The 18927-nt window shown below is 44.9% G+C and overlaps 1 protein-coding gene, 1 long non-coding RNA gene and 1 pseudogene across 3 annotated transcripts; 2 read left to right on the top strand and 1 right to left on the bottom strand.

The window, feature by feature from the left end:
- The first annotated feature begins 1031 nt into the window (after positions 1 to 1031).
- On the top strand, positions 1032 to 5241 carry LOC101757320 (putative receptor protein kinase ZmPK1). Of its 2 annotated transcripts, XM_004969430.3 has the most exons (2): positions 1032 to 3854; positions 4716 to 5241. In XM_004969430.3, coding segments are annotated over exons 1-2 (2406 nt in total). In that variant the 5' UTR covers positions 1032 to 1449; the 3' UTR covers positions 4717 to 5241. The 2 variants fall into 2 exon arrangements, with proteins under 2 accessions (XP_004969487.2, XP_004969486.2); XM_004969429.3 differs by lacking the exon at positions 4716 to 5241 and having other exon boundaries at positions 1032 to 4094.
- Positions 5242 to 12651: 7410 nt separating this feature from the next.
- Positions 12652 to 17775, bottom strand: LOC111257260. Its single transcript, XR_002677680.1, has 2 exons — positions 17609 to 17775; positions 12652 to 13207 (listed from the first exon to the last, which is right to left on the bottom strand). It is a non-coding gene; the product is annotated as an uncharacterized LOC111257260 (long non-coding RNA).
- On the top strand, positions 13110 to 17594 carry LOC101752476 (annotated as a pseudogene).
- Positions 17776 to 18927: the final 1152 nt, after the last annotated feature.

An 18927-nucleotide genomic window follows, 5' to 3' on the forward strand; every position in this document is an offset into this window, starting at 1 on the left:
TCGATTTATACTCTTTTTTTTCCGTGAAAAAGACCGGAAGTTGGTTCGATTTTTGACACTTCAAACTTCAAATTCAAACTTGAAGGATTGTATTCTTCATAAATCCGTAGAAGACGCTATCAAGGTTGATGATCATGCACGGCATGGGTGAGCTGGTTTTATTGGAGCAAAGCACGTCCTTTTTCAGCTCAGATGTGATAAAGGCTGGACTTTCAGAACCTTGCTTCGGATGTATTATTATCAGATAATATCAAGGCTGCAGTTGCTCTAACACGTTCACACGTGGCACGCTCAATAGAAACACATCACTGGTCTAGGCGTCTAGCCGACGTTTAAGTTGACCTGAGAGAGCCGGCTATGCTCTTGTCCACACACCGTTGAAACCGGTATCATCCAGAATTTGACTATCCATGGAGCCGGAGCTCTGCACGGACTGAATGTTACAGAAAACTGGGATACTGCACTGATATGGAATACTACACTGATATTTCTTCATTTTACTAGCTTATCTTTTTACCATCATTGAACTGATATTAATGCCCTTAAAAAACGGGAAATGAATCACCGACAGCTCCGATCCAGGAATGGTTCAGTATAGAATACTCCTATATGCATATGCGGGCCCATATCAAGTAGAACCCAAAGTAATGGGAAAAAAACTTTAGTTCACTTTTGCACTAAAAAATTGAAAAAAGATAGACCATCATAATGGTATTGATATATATCTGGAGACAGTTGCAGCGTCATGCATGATATGCACAAGTTGCCCGGTCAGAAGTCCATGATAGAGATGAACATCACTATCACCGTAACGATCTGGGCAATGCAACTGGCAGCCGGCTAAGCAGCACTTGCCCACCTCCACAGGCTAACTCATTCCCCCCCAAAAAATGGCACATCATAAATAGGTCAATGTATCCAATAATTCTCATTTCTCATGTTTGTGAAGAAAACGCAATGTATCCAATAATTCTCATTTCTCATGTTTGTGAAGAAAACGCATAAGGAAACCATTACAGAAAAATGTTGATCCTGAGAAAGGACATGCAGCTTGTCACCAACAAACTTCTGTTGGCAATTCGAAGGGCTGGCATCTAGCTTATAACTCAATAATATCAAAGTTATGTGGAAAAAAGAAACAATTGAAGGGCCACGATGTTTCATGAAGCAAAACGCGCCGAAATCATGCGTTGAATTTCCTATATTAAAAGCAAAAGGAAACAGATTTATTTGCTTTCATACCTCAGGTCAATCCAGCTGTCTTGAACCTTAAAAAATTCAGGAATCGCATCACATTCATCTCTGTCTTCTCTATCTAAGCCGCCATAAGTGACACAGTGAGATAATACGTTTGTTCATGGCTTAGGCGTAGAAGCTGCAGCGTCCGTTAAAGTTTGACTTCCCAAAAGCGCCTTCCCAGCAAGTGGATGCTAAAACAAGAGCACATAAATGGAAGCACCATACCATGCCCTCAAGAGTCAAGACCTAAACATGGCCAGGTTCCTCTCTCTAATCGTTCTTCCATTGCTCACCATTCTCCCATCCTCAGATGCTTCACCCAAGCTAATGCTAGGCACTGGCTCATCCCTATTGGTAGAAGACTACAAACAAACTTTCCTTACCTCACCAAATTCCGATTTCTCCTGTGGCTTCTATGAAGTAGGAGGGAATGCTTTCTCCTTCTCTATCTGGTTCACAAACACCATGGAAAAGACTGTCGTGTGGTCTGCAAACCCCAAGTCCCCTGTGAACGGCCATGGCTCCATGGTTTTGTTGAACCATGGTGGCAATTTGGTCCTCACTGATGTTAATGGCACCGTGACATGGGACAGCAAGACGGGCTCTGGGAAGGGCACGACAGTAGCCCTACTTGATACTGGCAACCTTATCATCAAAGGTTCCAATGGTGCAGTTTTATGGGAAAGCTTCTCTTCACCAACTGACACACTGCTGCCTTTTCAGCCCCTCACCAAAGCAACAAGGTTAGTATCTGGTTACTACAGCCTCTACTTTGACAACGACAATGTGCTGCGCCTCATGTATGATGGACCAGATATATCAAGCATCTATTGGCCAAGTGCAGACTACAGTGTGTTCCAAAGTGGGCGGACAAATTACAATAGCTCCAGGATTGCAGTCCTCGACGCTGAAGGGTATTTCCTCTCAAGTGATGGGCTGAACGTAAAGTCATCTGATTGGGGTACTAAAATCAAGAGAAGGCTAAAGATTGATTATGATGGAAACCTCAGAATGTACAGTTTGAATGCATCTAATGGGAATTGGATAATTTCATGGGAGGCCATAGCAAAAATGTGTGATGTGCATGGGTTATGTGGACAAAATGGGATATGCCAGTCTTTGCCAAGCTTCCAGTGCTCATGTCCGCCAGGTCATGAGATGATTGATCCACAGATTTGGAACAAAGGCTGTCAGCCACAATTCAGGAAAACCTGCAACAACACAGAAGAGTTTGAGTTCATCAAGATCCCCCAAACTGACTTCTATGGCTTTGATCTGAGCTACAACCAGTCTATCTCACTTGAAGAATGCAAGAGGGTTTGTTTGGATGCCTGCTCCTGCTCCGCTTTCACGTACAAGGCAGGACCTGGACTTTGCTACACAAAAGCGGTACTCTTCAATGGCTACAGCTACCCAAGCTTTCCTGGTGATAACTATATAAAATTACCCAAGAATTTGGGCATATCAACATCCTTAGTCTCCAGAAAGTCTCATCAAACATGCAACCGGGATATTCCAGAGATTGTAGAAGGATCTGCAAGTATGTATGGAATGAACAGTGTCGATAAAAATTGGACAACTTATTATGTGTTTGCAGCAATACTGGGAGCCCTAGTACTGCTCTTTACTGGTACAAGCTGGTGGTTTCTTTCCAGCAAGCAAAACATACCAAAGTCAATGGAGGCAGGCTACAGGATGGTAACAAGCCAGTTCAGGATATTCACACACCGCGACTTAAGGGAAGCAACTGGAAAATTCAAAGAAGAGATTGGAAGAGGGAGCTCTGGAATTGTTTACAGAGGAGTGCTTGAAGATAAGCGAGTAGTGGCAGTGAAGAAGCTAACAAATTTCACACACAGTGAGGAGGAATTGTGGGCAGAAATGAGTATAATTGGAAGGATTAACCACATGAATTTAGTAAGAATGTGGGGTTTTTGCTCTGAGGGTCAACACAAACTACTGGTTTATGAGTATGTGGAGAATGAATCACTGGACAGGTATCTATTTGGCAATGTAAGTAGTGAGAGACTAATTGCATGGAGCCAGCGATTCAAAATAGCATTGGGAACAGCAAGAGGCTTGGCCTACCTGCATCATGAGTGCCTTGAGTGGGTGATCCATTGTGATGTAAAGCCAGAGAACATACTCCTGAATCGAGACTTTGAAGCTAAGATTGCGGACTTCGGACTAGCCAAACTCTCGAAGAGAGACAGTTCTAGTTTCAAACTCACCCATATGAGAGGAACCATGGGGTACATGGCACCAGAGTGGGCGTTGAACTTGCCGATCAATGCAAAAGTTGATGTCTATAGCTATGGTGTTGTCCTTCTTGAGATTGTTACAGGAAGTAGGATCTCAAGTGGAATAACAGTGGATGGGAGGGAGATCGAGCTTGGACAGTTTGTGCAGGTCTTGAAACAATTTGTGGAGAGTGAAGATGTCAAGGATATAGTTGATCATAGACTGCAAGGTCATTTTAATCCAGAGCAAGCAATGATAATGTTGAAAATTGCTGTAGCTTGTCTTGAAGAAAGGAACAGCAGGCCTACAATGAATGATATTGTAGTATCTCTTTTGGCATGTGCTGAACAAGACGATCACCCTGCCTACTCATGGTGAGCTACAATAATGAGGATTTCAGATTCTCGAGTAATATTTGAAAGTTAGGCAAGGAGTACTTCCTAGAGAAATGTAGATAGATTGCTTCCTTTAATTATAATTGATCGTGGAACAGTAAAGCAGCATTTTTTTACATCACACTGGTAGTGAATATTATCATACTAATATTTCTTCTTGAACGGAATTTTACAAATGTTAGTTTGTTTATAAAGCTCCTGGTCATTAACTTTTAGACATATGGGTTTGATAACTTCTACTCCCTCCGTCCCAAATTGTAGGTCGTTTTGGCATTTCTAGATTCATAGATTTTACTATCCACCTATATATCTAGGTGCATAGCAAAATCTATGAATCTAGAAATGCCAAAACGACCTACAATTTGGAACGGAGGGAGTAGAAATTTATTTTCTAGTAATAATAAGGACAACTTAGTTAGCTTTTAATGCGTAATATAAACTGTAAAAATGCCGATTGTTTGGTCAGTATTGTTTATCCCCTTTTAGAGGCAGCCTTTGTTCAACCATGAGAGGCCATTCATCATACCTAGTGCATCCATGAGAGGCCGCTAAAAGGTCCGAATTAGGTTGCGTAAGTTATCAAGTTATTATCAATTTAACTATCTGAAAAATGTGTTTCTGAATTCGTTCAAAAAAAGAATTCAAACAACATGCTACCTAAAAAGAGAAACCAGCATCTGGTCCGATTTATCTTCAGAAAAGCAGAGTGAGCATTTAAGCAACCATATACTTACTCTACCTAGAGTAGCGACAAACTGAGAACATTACACTTCCAGACTAAACGAGTACTAAAGTGTTAAGATCATCACTAGACTGACCTGGGCCATACATTATCTACAGACAGTACTTGACTGCCACTATGCCAGCAGTTGCAGAGGAGTAAACCAAGAGAAACATCGAGCGTAACCGTCCATGTCCTCAGGGTGTTCGGCAGAATTCCCCAAAGACACTAGTCACTAACAGCGGCCGAGGCAGATGGGAGATAGGCCTCACCTGAGCCACAGCCCACAGGCACACCGAAGTAGCGCCGGGCGGAGAGTCCGAAGGCGGCCGGAGCCTGGCGGCTACAGCGGCGTGGTGGAGCCTGCGGCGCGGAAAAGGAATTACGAAGAGCTCCAAAAACGGCTGGCCCTGGCCGCGCGGCACGCGTGGGTGTCGGTGGGTCCGTGGGTCCGTGGGTCAGTGGGTGGGACTGGGAGCTTTTTTTTCGAGAGAATTTCTTATTTGATACTAGAATTTTCTACGTGGCACTGGGAATTTTTTCATTCAAAAGGTATAACTTTTATGTCTCATTTGACACTTCCGTCCATTTTGCTTACTTACGGTGTTAACTGATACTTGAAAAGTTAATTTTGCCCCTAACACGTACCAGACCACTGGGCTGCTTTTGTTTATGCTTATCCTAGTCATTCGTTTCCTTTTTAACTATTAGTGATATGCATCACGGTGAATTTTACTACAAACACAAGTGCACATATAAATTCCTTTTCAAAGTGCAATATAAAGTTCAAAAGTAGAATAATCGTCTCAAACTTCAATAACCCACGATTGTAGAGACGTGGAGAAATTCGATATGCTTAGGCCATGTTAGGTTACATGACTTCAGGTCACTAAAGTGCTAAATAAATAGATTAAAATGTGGACTAAATCCTTTAGTCCTCTAGTCCCTTGGGAGTGAACTAAAGTGGACTAAAAGTCCCGGAAGATACCCCTACCCCTCATTTATTGCCCATCCCACCTATCCCGAACCCTCCCTCCGGCTGCTCAGCTGTCTCGAGCGTGCCCAGTGGCGGCGGCGATGCCGAGCTCACGGCGGACCACCGGCTGTGGTGGTGGGGGAGCGGGAGACAGGGGCGAGGGCGGCGAGCGGGTGCCGCCGTTCATGGGCAACAACCATGACCACAACCCGCGGGAGCTGCGCTCCTGGGCGCGCCGCACAGGGTTCCACTCCTCCGCCTTCTTCTCGGGGGGAGTCCAACTCCTCCTCCGCTGCGCCGCAGCCCCGCTGCTCGCCGACGGAGCGGCGGCAGGACCCCTACCTGGACACGGAGGACGACCTCGATCCCGCTCCATCGCTAGACCTCGAGCATGGGCCCGTGCCGCCGCATCAACCTCCACGGCAAGCTCGAGATGCCGCCGGGCTTTCGCCGCGAGGAGGCGGAGCCGAACGCGGGAAGGAAAGGAGGAGGAGGAGGAGATGGTGGTGGGCGCGGGGACGCGATGAGGAGGAATGGTGCTATCAAGAGGGATCAGGCGGCGCCCAATGCCGACCGGAACGGGAACGACATGGGGGTAATATCATGTTTGTTCATCTGCTTTAATGGACTTTAGTCCCTGGATCCAAACAGAGTAGGGACTAAAGCAATCAAACAGGGGCTTAGGTAATATCTAGCAAATAGATATTAGAGGATCTGAGCTAGCACATCACAGCAGCCAAGCGGAGCTGCACGAGCACCTTGCCTATGGCAGCAGCCCGACGCAACCACACTCTGCACTTTTGCAGCACTTGTCACGGCCTCACAGCAGCCCGTTGTCGCTGCATGTTGGAGAATAGGTGAATTGCCCACCTTGTCTTATCAGCTTAAGCTTTTGGGTTGAACTGGTTGGTGCATCAACTCAAAATGGTACCAGGGCCAGAGGTCTCGAATTCGAATCCTGGCGGGCATGATTAAATAAAATAATTATAGCCCACTCAAATATCCATATATGTGGTTTAAGGGAGCCTCCACGTGAGGTGGAGTGTTGGAGCATAAGTGAATTGCCCCACCTTTTCCTATCAGCTTAAGCTTTTAGGTTGAACTGGTTGGTGCATGCAACTCAATAATGTGAAACAAATGATTTGCCGTGAACTCAACCCTGCAGCGTTGGTATGTATTTGTATTACATTATAGGAAAGAATCAAATGATTACAATCAAGGTGATCACCAATCAATCACCGGTCAATCAGCTATTGACTATTGACAGGATCTAACTGACATCGAATATGCTATTGATATTGACAGGATCTGACTAACATCGAATATGCTACTGATATGCTACACTTCTATACTTAACATCTCCCCTCAATGCCAACCATACTTAACATCCCCCCTCAATGTCAACCAGTTTGCACTAGGTTGAGATTGGATAGTAACCAGTTTGCACTAGGTTGAGATTGGATAGTGACTTCTGTAGCATTTGCTTGGTGAAGATGTCTGCAACCTGATCTGCTGATGAGATGATCTTCACCTCCAACGTGCCTAGGGCCACCTTTTCTCAAACAAAATGGAAGTCCACCTCTATGTGTTTAGTGCGATCATGAAACATAAGATTAGCAGTTAAGTAAGTGGCTTCCAAGTTGTCGCACCACAAAACCGGGCTCTCTGTTGGGGTATCTGCACCTCTTTTAGTAGAGACTGCACCCAAACTGCTTCTGTTTTACCATTTGCTAGAGCCTTATACTCAGCTTCAGTTGAGGATCTGGACACAGTAGGTTGTTTATGTGCACTCCATGAAATGAGGTTTGAGCCAAAGAACATGACAAAGCCACCTGTCGAGCGGCGATCATCAACACAACCCGCCCAGTTCACATCAGTGAAAACGCTGAGGAGAGTGGAACCGGATTTCCTAATCCTCAAACTAACACCCACTGTACCTTTCACATATCGAAGAATTCTCTTGACAACTTCCTAGTGAACATCAGTAGGCTTGGATGGGAACCGGTAGACCCTTCTTCACCGCGAAAGAAATATCAGGTCATGTCAAGGTGAGGTACTGGAAGGCGCCAACTGTACTGCGATATGTGAAAGCATCAGCTTCTCCTAGAGCACAGCCTTGCTCACTGGACAACTTCTCTTGTGCATTCATGGGTGTTGAGACAGCCTTGCAATTCTCCGTATGAATCCAGCTAAGAATGTCCGAAGCATATTTCTATTGAGAAATATTGAGCCCCTCTGAATTGTGAGCAGCTTCAAGGCCCAAAAAATTAGTGAAGAGGGCCAAGATCCTTGACAGGAAAGGAAGCTAGCAGCTGGTGCAGAAGCTTGCTAGTGGCAGTTCGGGAGGAGCTTGCAATCACAATGTCATCAACGTACATGAGCATATAGATGCTAAGGCCATCATGAGAGAAGATAAACAGAGATGTGTCGGCAGTAGAAGGAACAAAACCAAGTTGCTAGAGACAGTTACTAAGACGAGAGTACCAAGCTCGAGGTGACTGTTTGAGATCGTATATAACCTTCTGAAGTTTGCAAACATAGGAAGGACAAGATAGATCCTCAAAACCCGATGGCTGTTGCATATATGCAGTTTCAGTAAGGTCACCTTGGAGAAAGGCATTACTGATGTCAATCTAATGAAGATCCCAGCCTCGTGACACTGTGAGGGACAGAACAAGCCGCACTATTGCTGGCTTAACCACTAGGCTAAAAGTCTCTGAATAATCAATGCCATACTGTTGAGTGAACCCATGAGCGACAAGGCGAGCTTTGTACTTATCAATAGAGCCATCAGGATTGTTCTTAAACTTGAAAACCCACTTGCAACTGATTATGTTCTAATTTGGTGGCCGAGGAACCAAAGACCATGCTGCATTTTGTTGTAATGCCTGAAACTCCGAGATCATGGCAGCCAACCACTGAGGATCAGCGAGAGCAGCTCGATGTGATGTAGGAGCAGCAAAGAAGGCACGACAACTCGGATCATATTTGATGGTCCCATCGGTGCGGACAGCCAGCTTGACAATGTTATCACGCAGTCGAGTAATCATGTGGTGATGAGGTGGACCAGTCTCTGGCAAAGAGGGAAGCTCAACAACACTAGTTGGGGATGCAGCGGCATCCAGGGAAGGTGCTGATGGTGTCGGTGCAATTGTTGGATACGAAACAGTTGGGGAGGTAGCAGCTGTCATACCAGGTGGTGAAGACAATGTCCCAGGCACCAGCCTTGTAATTGGTTGAGCTGTTGAGGTACCAGTATCCTTGGTGGATGAGAATAGGGCCTGTTGTTGCCTGACAAGGAACAAGGGAAGGCGCACTAGGCGCTGCAGGTGCTGTTGTTGTTGCCGATGCAGGGTCTGATACAGGGATTAGAACTGATCCTACCACATCAGATGGGGGAGCACCGCCATGCTCATAGGATCTGAGAGGCATAGAGCTGCACTGAGCAGGAGGGTCAGAGGCCAATAACAACAAGTCACAATTTCGCATATGGTCATTATGTAATGCCGGCTCATTGGCAGGAAAGACAGAAGGCATTGGAGTGGAAGGAGGAGACAACTTGGATGTTGTAGCAAAAGGGAAAATGGATTCGTCAAATACAACATCTCGTGATATGTATATGTGGCCAGTTGAGGGATCTAAACATTTGTACCCCTTGTGCATCGAGCTGTATCCTAAAAACACACATTGTCGAGAGCGGAAGCATAATTTCTTATTATTATATGGACGGAGGTTGGGCCAGCAAGCACAGCCAAAAGCACGCAAGAATGTGTAGTTAGGAGACTCCTGGAGAAGAATATGTAGTGGGCATGAGTGTTGTAGAGTTCGCATGGGCATGCAGCTGATAAGGTAGCAAGTTGTGAGAAAAGCTTCATCCCAGAAGCGAACCGGTAGAGATGAATGAGCAAGAAGGGTAATGCTTGTTTCTACTAGGTGGTGATGCTTGCGTTCGACAATGCCATTTTGTTGTGAAGTGTGAGGACAAGAAACACGATGCTAAATGCTTTCACGCTCAAAATACCGTGAAAGTCAATGGTACTCCCCACCCCAATCAGATTGAAAAGTGTTCAGACAACGCTCAGCATGTTTCTGAAAAAGATAGAAGGCATGTTCAACATCGGATTTTTGTTTCAATAAATAGATCCATGTATAGCGACTGTAATCATCTAAAAAGATAACGTAGTATTTGAAACATCCAACAGAGGTCACAGCCGGACCCCAAACATCTGAATGCACAAGTTCAAGAGGCGAAGACGTAATATGGGTGGAAGAACGAAATGGCAATTAATGAACTTTGGCCTACTGGCAGGCATCACAAATAGAATTCTTACGACAAGTTGCACATGCTAGTTTATTAGATCGAGTAACTAAATTGACAATGGTGGAAGATGGGTGCCCTAGTCGTCGGTGTCACAAATCCGAGGATAGGATGGTGGCAGCAAGACCCTGGCGATGTGAGGTGGGTGATGATGAGGAACATCATGGCACTGTGTAGAGACCATTTCGACATCTACAGTGAAGAAGAACCTTCTTTGTGGCCTGCTCCTTGACACAAAAAAAATCAGGGTGAAACTTGGCATATGCATGATTATCATACATAAGTTTATGAACAGACATAAGATGCTTGTTTATATGAGGTATGTGTAGGATATTTTTAAGATGAAGTGGTTTAGATGAGCCAGGAAGCACAAAATGACCAATATGTGAAATTGTTAGACCTGAGCCATTGGCGACATGGACTTGATCCTTCCCAGTGTAGCGCTTGTGCACATGAAGGAGTTCGAGGTCGCTTGTCATGTGATCGGGTGTCCGCATACCAATTGGTGTCGATGATGTAGGAGCTGGTCTGCATAGTGTTCCCAGTGCGCTCGCGCCGATCGTCTGGCTGGTAGGCATGGTTGAAGCGATTGCGATAGTGGAAGGCATCATGCCCATACTTGCTGCTGACCTGGCAAGTAGGTTTGCCGCCGCCGCTGCCGTTGCTGCCAAAGCCTCCACGTCCCTGTCCATGGCCGCGAGCTTGGCCACCGCGACCACCGGTGTGGTGTCTGTCACTCGAACGAGTAGCCGAGTTGCCAGACGGGTGGATCTCGCCGGCGAGGAGTTGCGCTCAAGGCGAAGCTTGGCACTAAGGAGGTAGGCGTAGAAGCTGGTAAGGTTCATCGGCTTGTCCCGAGCAGTGATGGTGGTGATGATGGCCTCGTACACAGATCCAAGGCCACCAAGCATGTAGCCGAGGACCTCTTCATCCTGGAGAGGGTTGTCGATCCATGCCATAGTGTCAGCAAGGGACTTCATCTTCTGGAAGTGGCAGCGGTAGTCATGTCCTTCTTCTTGAGATTGGACAGCTGATACCGCACTTGCATGACGCACACACCATTCTTCACCAAGAACATCGTGTGCAGCCGTCCCAGGCAGTATGAGAGGTCGTGCATAGGGTCAGCTGGCCGAGGATCTCCTCGATCATGGAGGAGAGGAGGGTGCTCAAGACGAGTTGATCCTGAGTGAACCAGCGTAGGTAGGCGGGGTTCAGCACCTGGCGCTGATCAGTGCCAGTTCCCTCAGCGATGAGCTGCGACGACGCTGTAGTCGCGCTGGTGACGTAGCTGAAGAGCTGCTGTGCTTGCAGCAATGGTACGGCTTGAGTCTTCCATAGGAAGAAGTTGTCCCGTGTGAGCCTAATTAATCTATGATTAGCACATATTTACTGTAGCATCACATGGTCAAATTATGGACTAATTAGGTTTAATAAATTCATCTCGCGAATTAGCCTTCATTTATTCAATTTATTTTATAATTAATCTATATTTAATACTCCTAATTAGTATCTAAATATTCATATGATGTGATAAAATATTCATACGATTTGATAGGGAAACTTTAGTCGCTCTAACCAAACACCGCTAAGACAGCATAGTGTCCTCGAAGAGCGCGCGGATGACTCCCAGCTAACATAGGATGTCAGGATCCAGTTCGAGAGCATAATCGCCGTTGCACAGGTTGGTGTTTAGGGAGGGAGGACCGACAAGAATGGAAGGATGTGATCTGGGATGGAAGATGTGGGTTCAGTTGATGTTGTCCATTCTTGAGGGTACTTTGGTCCATTCATCAATAATCTGACATGCACTTTGGACAGAAGTGAGATGCAAAGGACGGAATGCCAAATAAGTCATAAAAGTTAAATCCGGTGTAAAAAATTTCAGTGTCATAGAGGAAATTATATTATTTTTTATATCAAATAAGGAATTTTTTTTCTTAACCCGGGGGGCGCGCCGCGCGCGGCCTTAACTAAAAGCGTTGAGGTGTCTCGGCCCGTGACCACGAAGATTTGGGTTCACTCGATTGATGGGCTGAAGTTCAGTGTATTACACTCCTTTTTGAGAACTTGTGCACAAACATTTCCCATGAATCGTTGCAATAAAATGAGCTGGAATTTCCGTGGTTCTAAAATCGTCTAGATATAAACATACATGAAACTTAGTTTTTCTCTAATATCAGACAATTGTTATTTTGCATTTACTAATGGTGGCGAAGAGTTAATTTTGAAAGCATGAAGAGATGATGTTTTTTTGCAAAAAATTGACGAGCGCTTTAGATTTGGAAATTTTCAGAGATGGTAAATATAAATTCAAAGTTAATAATTTCATTCCAGAATATCTAGGTGATAGCAACATTGAATTAGCAATCGAGCAAGTTATCATATTCTTTGGGGCATATTTATTTTTTTTAATTTAGACAAATAAGTTTTTAGAAAATTGGTATTGCCAAACACCTGAATTTTCTAGCGATAAACTCGCTTATCATTGCGGCCAACTTATTAGAAAAACTACTTAGAAAAAAGCATTCCTATTGATGTGCGCGAGCCTTGTTTGTGCTCAGACAGGAAAAGAATTACAAAGCTGCTTAACCAAGATGACAGTTTCAGGAAAACAGGAACCGGTCGATCTTATTTTGTCCTGATGCAGTTGAACTGATTTCATTTTGAACTTGTCAAGAAGCTAAGAACGGTTTCGGCGACTGAATTCGTGGAAGATGGAACGGGATTTCTGACGCAAAACAGAGTTCACACAAAACCAGAGTACTGCAAGTGCATTCAGGTTGCGTCCACATTTCTGTTCATTGAGCTGACATTATAAAAGCACACTGCATCATAAACTTGCTGCAATAAATATAATGACAGACGGCTACGGCCTGAGATGACCGTGTATGGAATAAACTTTGGTTTGTTGCTGCACGCCGAAATTATTGAACATTGGTGAGACAGTGGCAACGTCACGACTCACGATAGTTGCTTGCTCAGAAGAGAGAAGTCCATGCTAAAAACTATCACTGTCACTATAACAAACAGGGCTCTGGCTACCTGTATCTGCCATCATACCTGCTCCTTCTCAATGGATCCATCATAACTCCATCGGGTTTTGAATCAACTGTCAAGAGTCAACACCCTCATATGGAAGAGTTGGAGCCCGATGAACCACATCTTTTTATGTTGTTCTTCCTGCAGAACCCAACCGTTCCTGCGTTACTGAACCTATAGCATTTGCCAGCCAGGGTACAAGCAGATGCTACGGACTCAGCAACAGTTCCTGGCTGGCGAATGTATGACCTGAGGCTGCAACCTGCACCAAGCCACACCTGTAACGAATAAAGATTAGTAGTAACAGTACTCCGCAATATGTAGCTCAAGATGCTTGAAATCATTTCTTTATTATTTAGTTTGTAAATCCACACTCCGATCAATAGATACTGGCGCTGCGGCTCGGCGCCTACCTCCACAAATTAATAGCGATATGTCATCTAACCAACACCTGTTCGCACACAATCCCCATCACCCAACCAGAAAGACCAACGGAGAACATTGAATATGAAAGTGTGGACATTGAGAGAATAATCAGCTTGTCACCTAGGAACTTCTGTTGCCCATTCAAAGGGCTGACATTGAAGAAAACAAGGAAGTCATCTTGCAAGGAATGTCCTAAAAAACCAACAAAAAAAAGTAAACTGATTTATTCGGATTCATACCCCATGTCAGTTGAGCCCTTCAACATTCAAAACAAGAACTTTAAAAATACCATAATTTACTCTCTCTAAGCCGCCATGAACTCCTATGAGGCTATCCTCATGGAGAAATACCTACCTGTTCCTTGCTTGGACCAACATAAAAGCAATGGCAGCATAAATTCAAGTTTGACTTTGCAAAAATTCTTTGGCAGAGAGTGGGAAGTAAATCAGGACTGCATAAGTTGACCCATGAGCCTTAACATCATATAGCAGTATCCAATTCTTCTTCCCAAATGACAACATCCAAAAAAAGCTAGGACAGTCCTATCTCCAAGTAGCTAGTTATTCACGATTTCACGTACTCCCACAGAAGGACCCAAATGTGGAACCAATGACTACAGAGGTGTTGACACTGAGAAAGGAAAGGCAGCTTGTCACCAAATAACTTCTATGCCAATTCAGAGGTCTGGCCTCTGTTAGGTAGCTTAACATAAATGGTGCTATATGAAAATATAGAGGGACCGCAATATTTCATTGAAGAAAATACGTCTAGCGTCTTGCATGGAACGTCCTACGAAAGGAAAAGGAAACAGATCTATTTGCACTCACAATTCAGGTTGATTAAGCACTTCAACCTTCAAAATGGGGACTTCAATAGTTAACTAATTCAATCATATCTATCCCAACGCCATCATGGGTGACTCTGATGGGGCAGTCAGCTTGAAGAAATACCTACCTAGGCATAGAAGAAAGAAGTTGAAGTAGGAATTCAAATTTGACCAGAGAATGCACCCAGGCAGCAAGTGTGAACTAAATCAGATTTAAATAGGTTCATGACTCAAGAACCCGAACATCATAAATGGAAGAACCATACAGTATCTCTCACACCACAAAAAATGGCCAAATTCCTCTCTCTGATCATTCTTCCATTGCTCACCTTTCTTCCATGCTCAAATGCTTCATCCCAGTCTATGCTAAGCACTGGCTCATCCTTATCGGTAGATGAGTATAAACAAACCTTCCTTACCTCACCAGATGGTGGTTTCTCATGTGACTTCTACCAAGTTGGAAGGAATGCTTTCTCCTTCTCCATCTGATTCACCAACACTGTGGAAAAGACCACTGTGTGGTCTGCAAATCCCAAGTCCCCTGTAAATGGTCAGGGCTCCAAGGTTTTGCTGAACCATGATGGCAATTTGGTCCTGACTGATGGCAATGGCACCGTGACATGGGACATTAAGACGAGCTCTGGCAAGGGCACGGCAGTTATCCTTCTTGACAGCGGCAACCTTGTCATAAGAAATGGCAATGGTGAAATTTTGTGGGGAAGTTTCTCTTCACCAACTGACACCTTGCTTCCTTTTCAGCCCCTAACCAGAGGAACAATAGTCTCTGGTTACAAAAGCCTCTATTTTGACAACAACAATGTGCTGCGCCTCATGTATGATGGTCCTGATATATCAAGCATCTATTGGCCAAAACCATCCTACAATGTGCTAAAAAGTGGGTGGGTAAACTACAATAGCTCCCGAATTGCAGTCCTCGATGCTGAAGGTTGTTTCCTCTCGAGTGATGGGCTTAAAGAAAATTCTTCTGATTGGGGCACTTTAATCAAGAGAAGGTTGACACTTGATTATGATGGAAACCTCAGAATATACAGCTTGAATGCTTCGAGTGGGAGTTGGACAGTCACATTGGAAGCTATAACAAAAGTGTGTAATGTGCATGGGCTATGTGGACAGAATGGGATATGCATGTACTCGCCAAGCCTCCACTGCTCATATCCCCCGGGATATGAGATGGCTGACCAACAGAACTGGAAGAAAGGTTGCTGGCCAAAATTCAGCGAAAGCTGGAACATAAGTTACAAAGCAGAAGACTTTGAGTTTATCCAGCTCCCACATACCGACTTTTATGGCTATGATGTGACCTACAACGAGTCTGTCTCACTAGAAGGATGTAAGAAGGCCTGCTTGGAGATTTGCTCCTGCTCAGGTTTCACATACAAAACTGGACCTGGACTTTGCTGCACCAAAGATATTCTCTTCAATGGCTACTGCTACCCAAACTTTCCTGGTGACAACTATATAAAACTACCGAAGAATTTGGGTATATCAACATCTTTAGTCTCAAGAAAGTCTCATCTCACGTGCAACCGGGATATTCCTGAGATTGTAGAAGGATCTGCAAGTATGCATGGAATGAACATTGTCGATAAAAATTGGAGAACTTATTATGTGTTTGCAGCAATACTGGGAGCCCTAGTACTGATCTTCACTGGTACAAGCTGGTGGTTTCTTTCCAGCAAGCAAGACATTCCCAAATCAATGGAGGCAGGCTATAGGATGGTACCAAAACAATTCAGGATGTTCACACATCGGGAGTTAAAGGAAGCAACTGGAAAGTTCAAGGAAGAGATTGGAAGAGGGGGCTCTGGAATCGTTTACAGAGGAGTACTTGAAGATAAGCGAGTAGTGGCGGTGAAGAAGCTAACAAACTTCTCACACAGTGAGGAGGAATTGTGGGCAGAAATGAGTATAATTGGAAGGATTAACCATATGAATTTAGTACGGATGTGGGGTTTTTGCTCTGAGGGTCAACACAAACTACTGGTTTATGAGTATGTGGAGAATGAATCACTGGACAGGTATCTATTTGGCAATGTAAGTAGTGAGAGGCTAATTTCATGGAGCCAGCGATTCAAAATTGCATTGGGAACAGCAAGAGGCTTGGCCTACCTCCATCATGAATGCCTTGAGTGGGTGATCCACTGTGATGTAAAACCAGAGAACATACTCCTGACCCGAGATTTTGAAGCTAAGATAGCAGACTTTGGACTAGCCAAACTCTCAAAGAAGAGACAGCTCTAGTTTCAACCTTACCCACACGAGAGGAACAATGGGGCACATGGCACCAGAATGGGCCTTAAACTTTCCAATCAATGCAAAAGTTGATGTTTACAGTTATGGTGTTGTCCTTCTGGAGATTGTGACAGGAACTAGAATCTCAAGTGGTATAACTGTGGATGGCAGGGAGATTGGGCTTACACAGATTGTACAGGTCATGAAACAATTTCTGGAGAGTGGAGATGTCAAGGATACAGTTGATCATAGACTGCAAGGTCATTTCAACCCTGAGAAAGCAACGGCAATGCTGAAAGTTGCTCTAGCTTGTCTTGAAGAAAGAAACAGCAGGCCTACAATGAATGATATTGTAGTATCTCTTTTGGCATGTGCTGAACAAGACGATCACCTTGCCTACTCAGGGTGATTTGTGAGCAGCAATAAGCAATAACGCTATGGTTCAGGAATATGTCTTCTCGAATGAAACTTCAAAATTGTTAGGTTGTTTGTAGACTTCCTGGGTCACTAACTTTTCCCTTTTTTACCTTTACATTTGTGGTGAATGTCCTCATAGTAATGTCTTCTTGCATGAAACTTTAAAAAAAATATTAGCTTGTTTTTAAACCTCCTGGGTCACTAACTTCTTTCTCTCTTTTTTTTCACGGCCATGCCTTAGCACGTTTTGCATTAAAAGGAAGTGACTAACGGAACTACAAAACTTTAACAAGCCTTGCATAAGCACCCAGCCTACTAACTTCTTGACGTTCATAGGTCATCTACAACAAAATTATTTTTGAGGTAGAATAAACCAACTTTGTTCACATTACTCTTAGATCTCCTGATGAGTAATATAAGCTCCAGAAATGCCCATTGTTTTATCAGTATTTTTCGTCCTCTTCAAAGACCCCTTTCGGTGCATCCATGAGAGGACACCTATCAAGTTATCATGCCTAATGCACCCACGAGACTGTGAGAGGCCACTTTCCATTCCCAGTGCATCCATATCCATGAGAATAATATACTATTATATTCACTACTATATCAGTATCAGTAGTTGCAGTCGCAGCGGTGGGAGCATCAGCTACGACACATCGAGCACTGTCCGCTGTCCCTGCCCTCAGTGTGCTCGGCGGAATTCCCCAAAGGCATTAGCCAATAACAGCGGCAGATGAAGATGGGAGATGAGCCTCACCTGCGCTGCAGGCTGACCGGAGTAGCGCCGGGTGGAGAGTCTGGTGGCTGCCTGAGCCTGGCGGGTGGCGGCTAGCCGGCTACTGTGGCCGGCGTGGTGGAGCGGCGCGGAAAAGGAATTCCGAAGAGCTCCGAACACAGTGGTCGGTGCTTCGGTGGGCCGCAACTGGAAGCGTGTGAGTTGCAGCCTTCGCCGCAGCCGAGGCCTCTCGTTTAAATGGGCCGAAGTGTGCAGCTGCATGGTGTATTTTGTATTTTCTAGGGGCGTGCTAGCATCCGGTCGTCCGGCAGAACAACTCCCGTCGAACGCATGCATCTACTCTAATTATTGGACGCTCCATTATAAAATCAAAACAAAACAGCTGCAACATTGAAAATTTATGATTACAACATTGAAAAATATGTGAAAAATAGCTAAACATAATATTCGTGACGAAAAATTCCTACCGCAACATCGAACATATGTTTCATGCAACATTTCAAACAATCATCCTAGGTTGATGTTGAGCCCGTACGGGAGCAAACATTACAACATAAAAAATTTACAGATAAAACATCACAAGTCAACTGTTGCAACGTCGATACATATAAGAAAATCAATCGTGCAACATCACTATTGCAACGTTGATACATCTTAGAAAATCAATCGCACAACGTCAGAGGATGCCAACACCCACGCATATCTATAGCACTTCCTCAAAAAAATCTACCTATTGCAATATGACCGTCGGGGAGAACTATCTTTAGACTCCTCTATGGCCACCAATGAGCACGGAGTAGGAGCCGCTGGCCAAATCCTCCGCATCCCCTCCACCGTTTCCAAGTCGCCGCCACCCGAAGCTCCCTCATCCTCTGAGGTCCGCCCCCAACCCCTCCATCGACAGCCCCGAGCATCGGCTTCCCCGGGATTCGAGTTTTCCCGTGGCCGCCATTGCCGCCGGCTGCCGAGCTCGACCTCGCCAGTGAACTCCACCCTCCATCGTCACCAGCAAACTCTTCGAACCGAGTCCCAGTGAGCTTGCAATGCGCCACGGACACGACGAGGGGCAGCGTGGGTGCAGAGCAGCTCCTCCGGCGGGCGCACGGCAAGCGGCGGCGTGGGCGGAGCAGCTCCCCCCATGGGCTCCATCTCTACTGTGTCAGGGACGAGAGCAGCTGGAGCTTAGAGAAGAGAACGAGTGGAGAAGACAATGAGTGGATAAGAATTCATGGAGGTGGTGGCTGGGTCCCTCGTCCGATTTTTTTGTCCAACGTTGGACGCGCGGATCCTAGCATTACCGTATTTTCTTTCTTTTTTTTAATTATACGCAGTACTACTCA

This window comes from Setaria italica, chromosome V (assembly GCF_000263155.2).
Source record: "Setaria italica strain Yugu1 chromosome V, Setaria_italica_v2.0, whole genome shotgun sequence".
In the NCBI taxonomy this organism is placed as follows: domain Eukaryota; kingdom Viridiplantae; phylum Streptophyta; class Magnoliopsida; order Poales; family Poaceae; genus Setaria; species Setaria italica.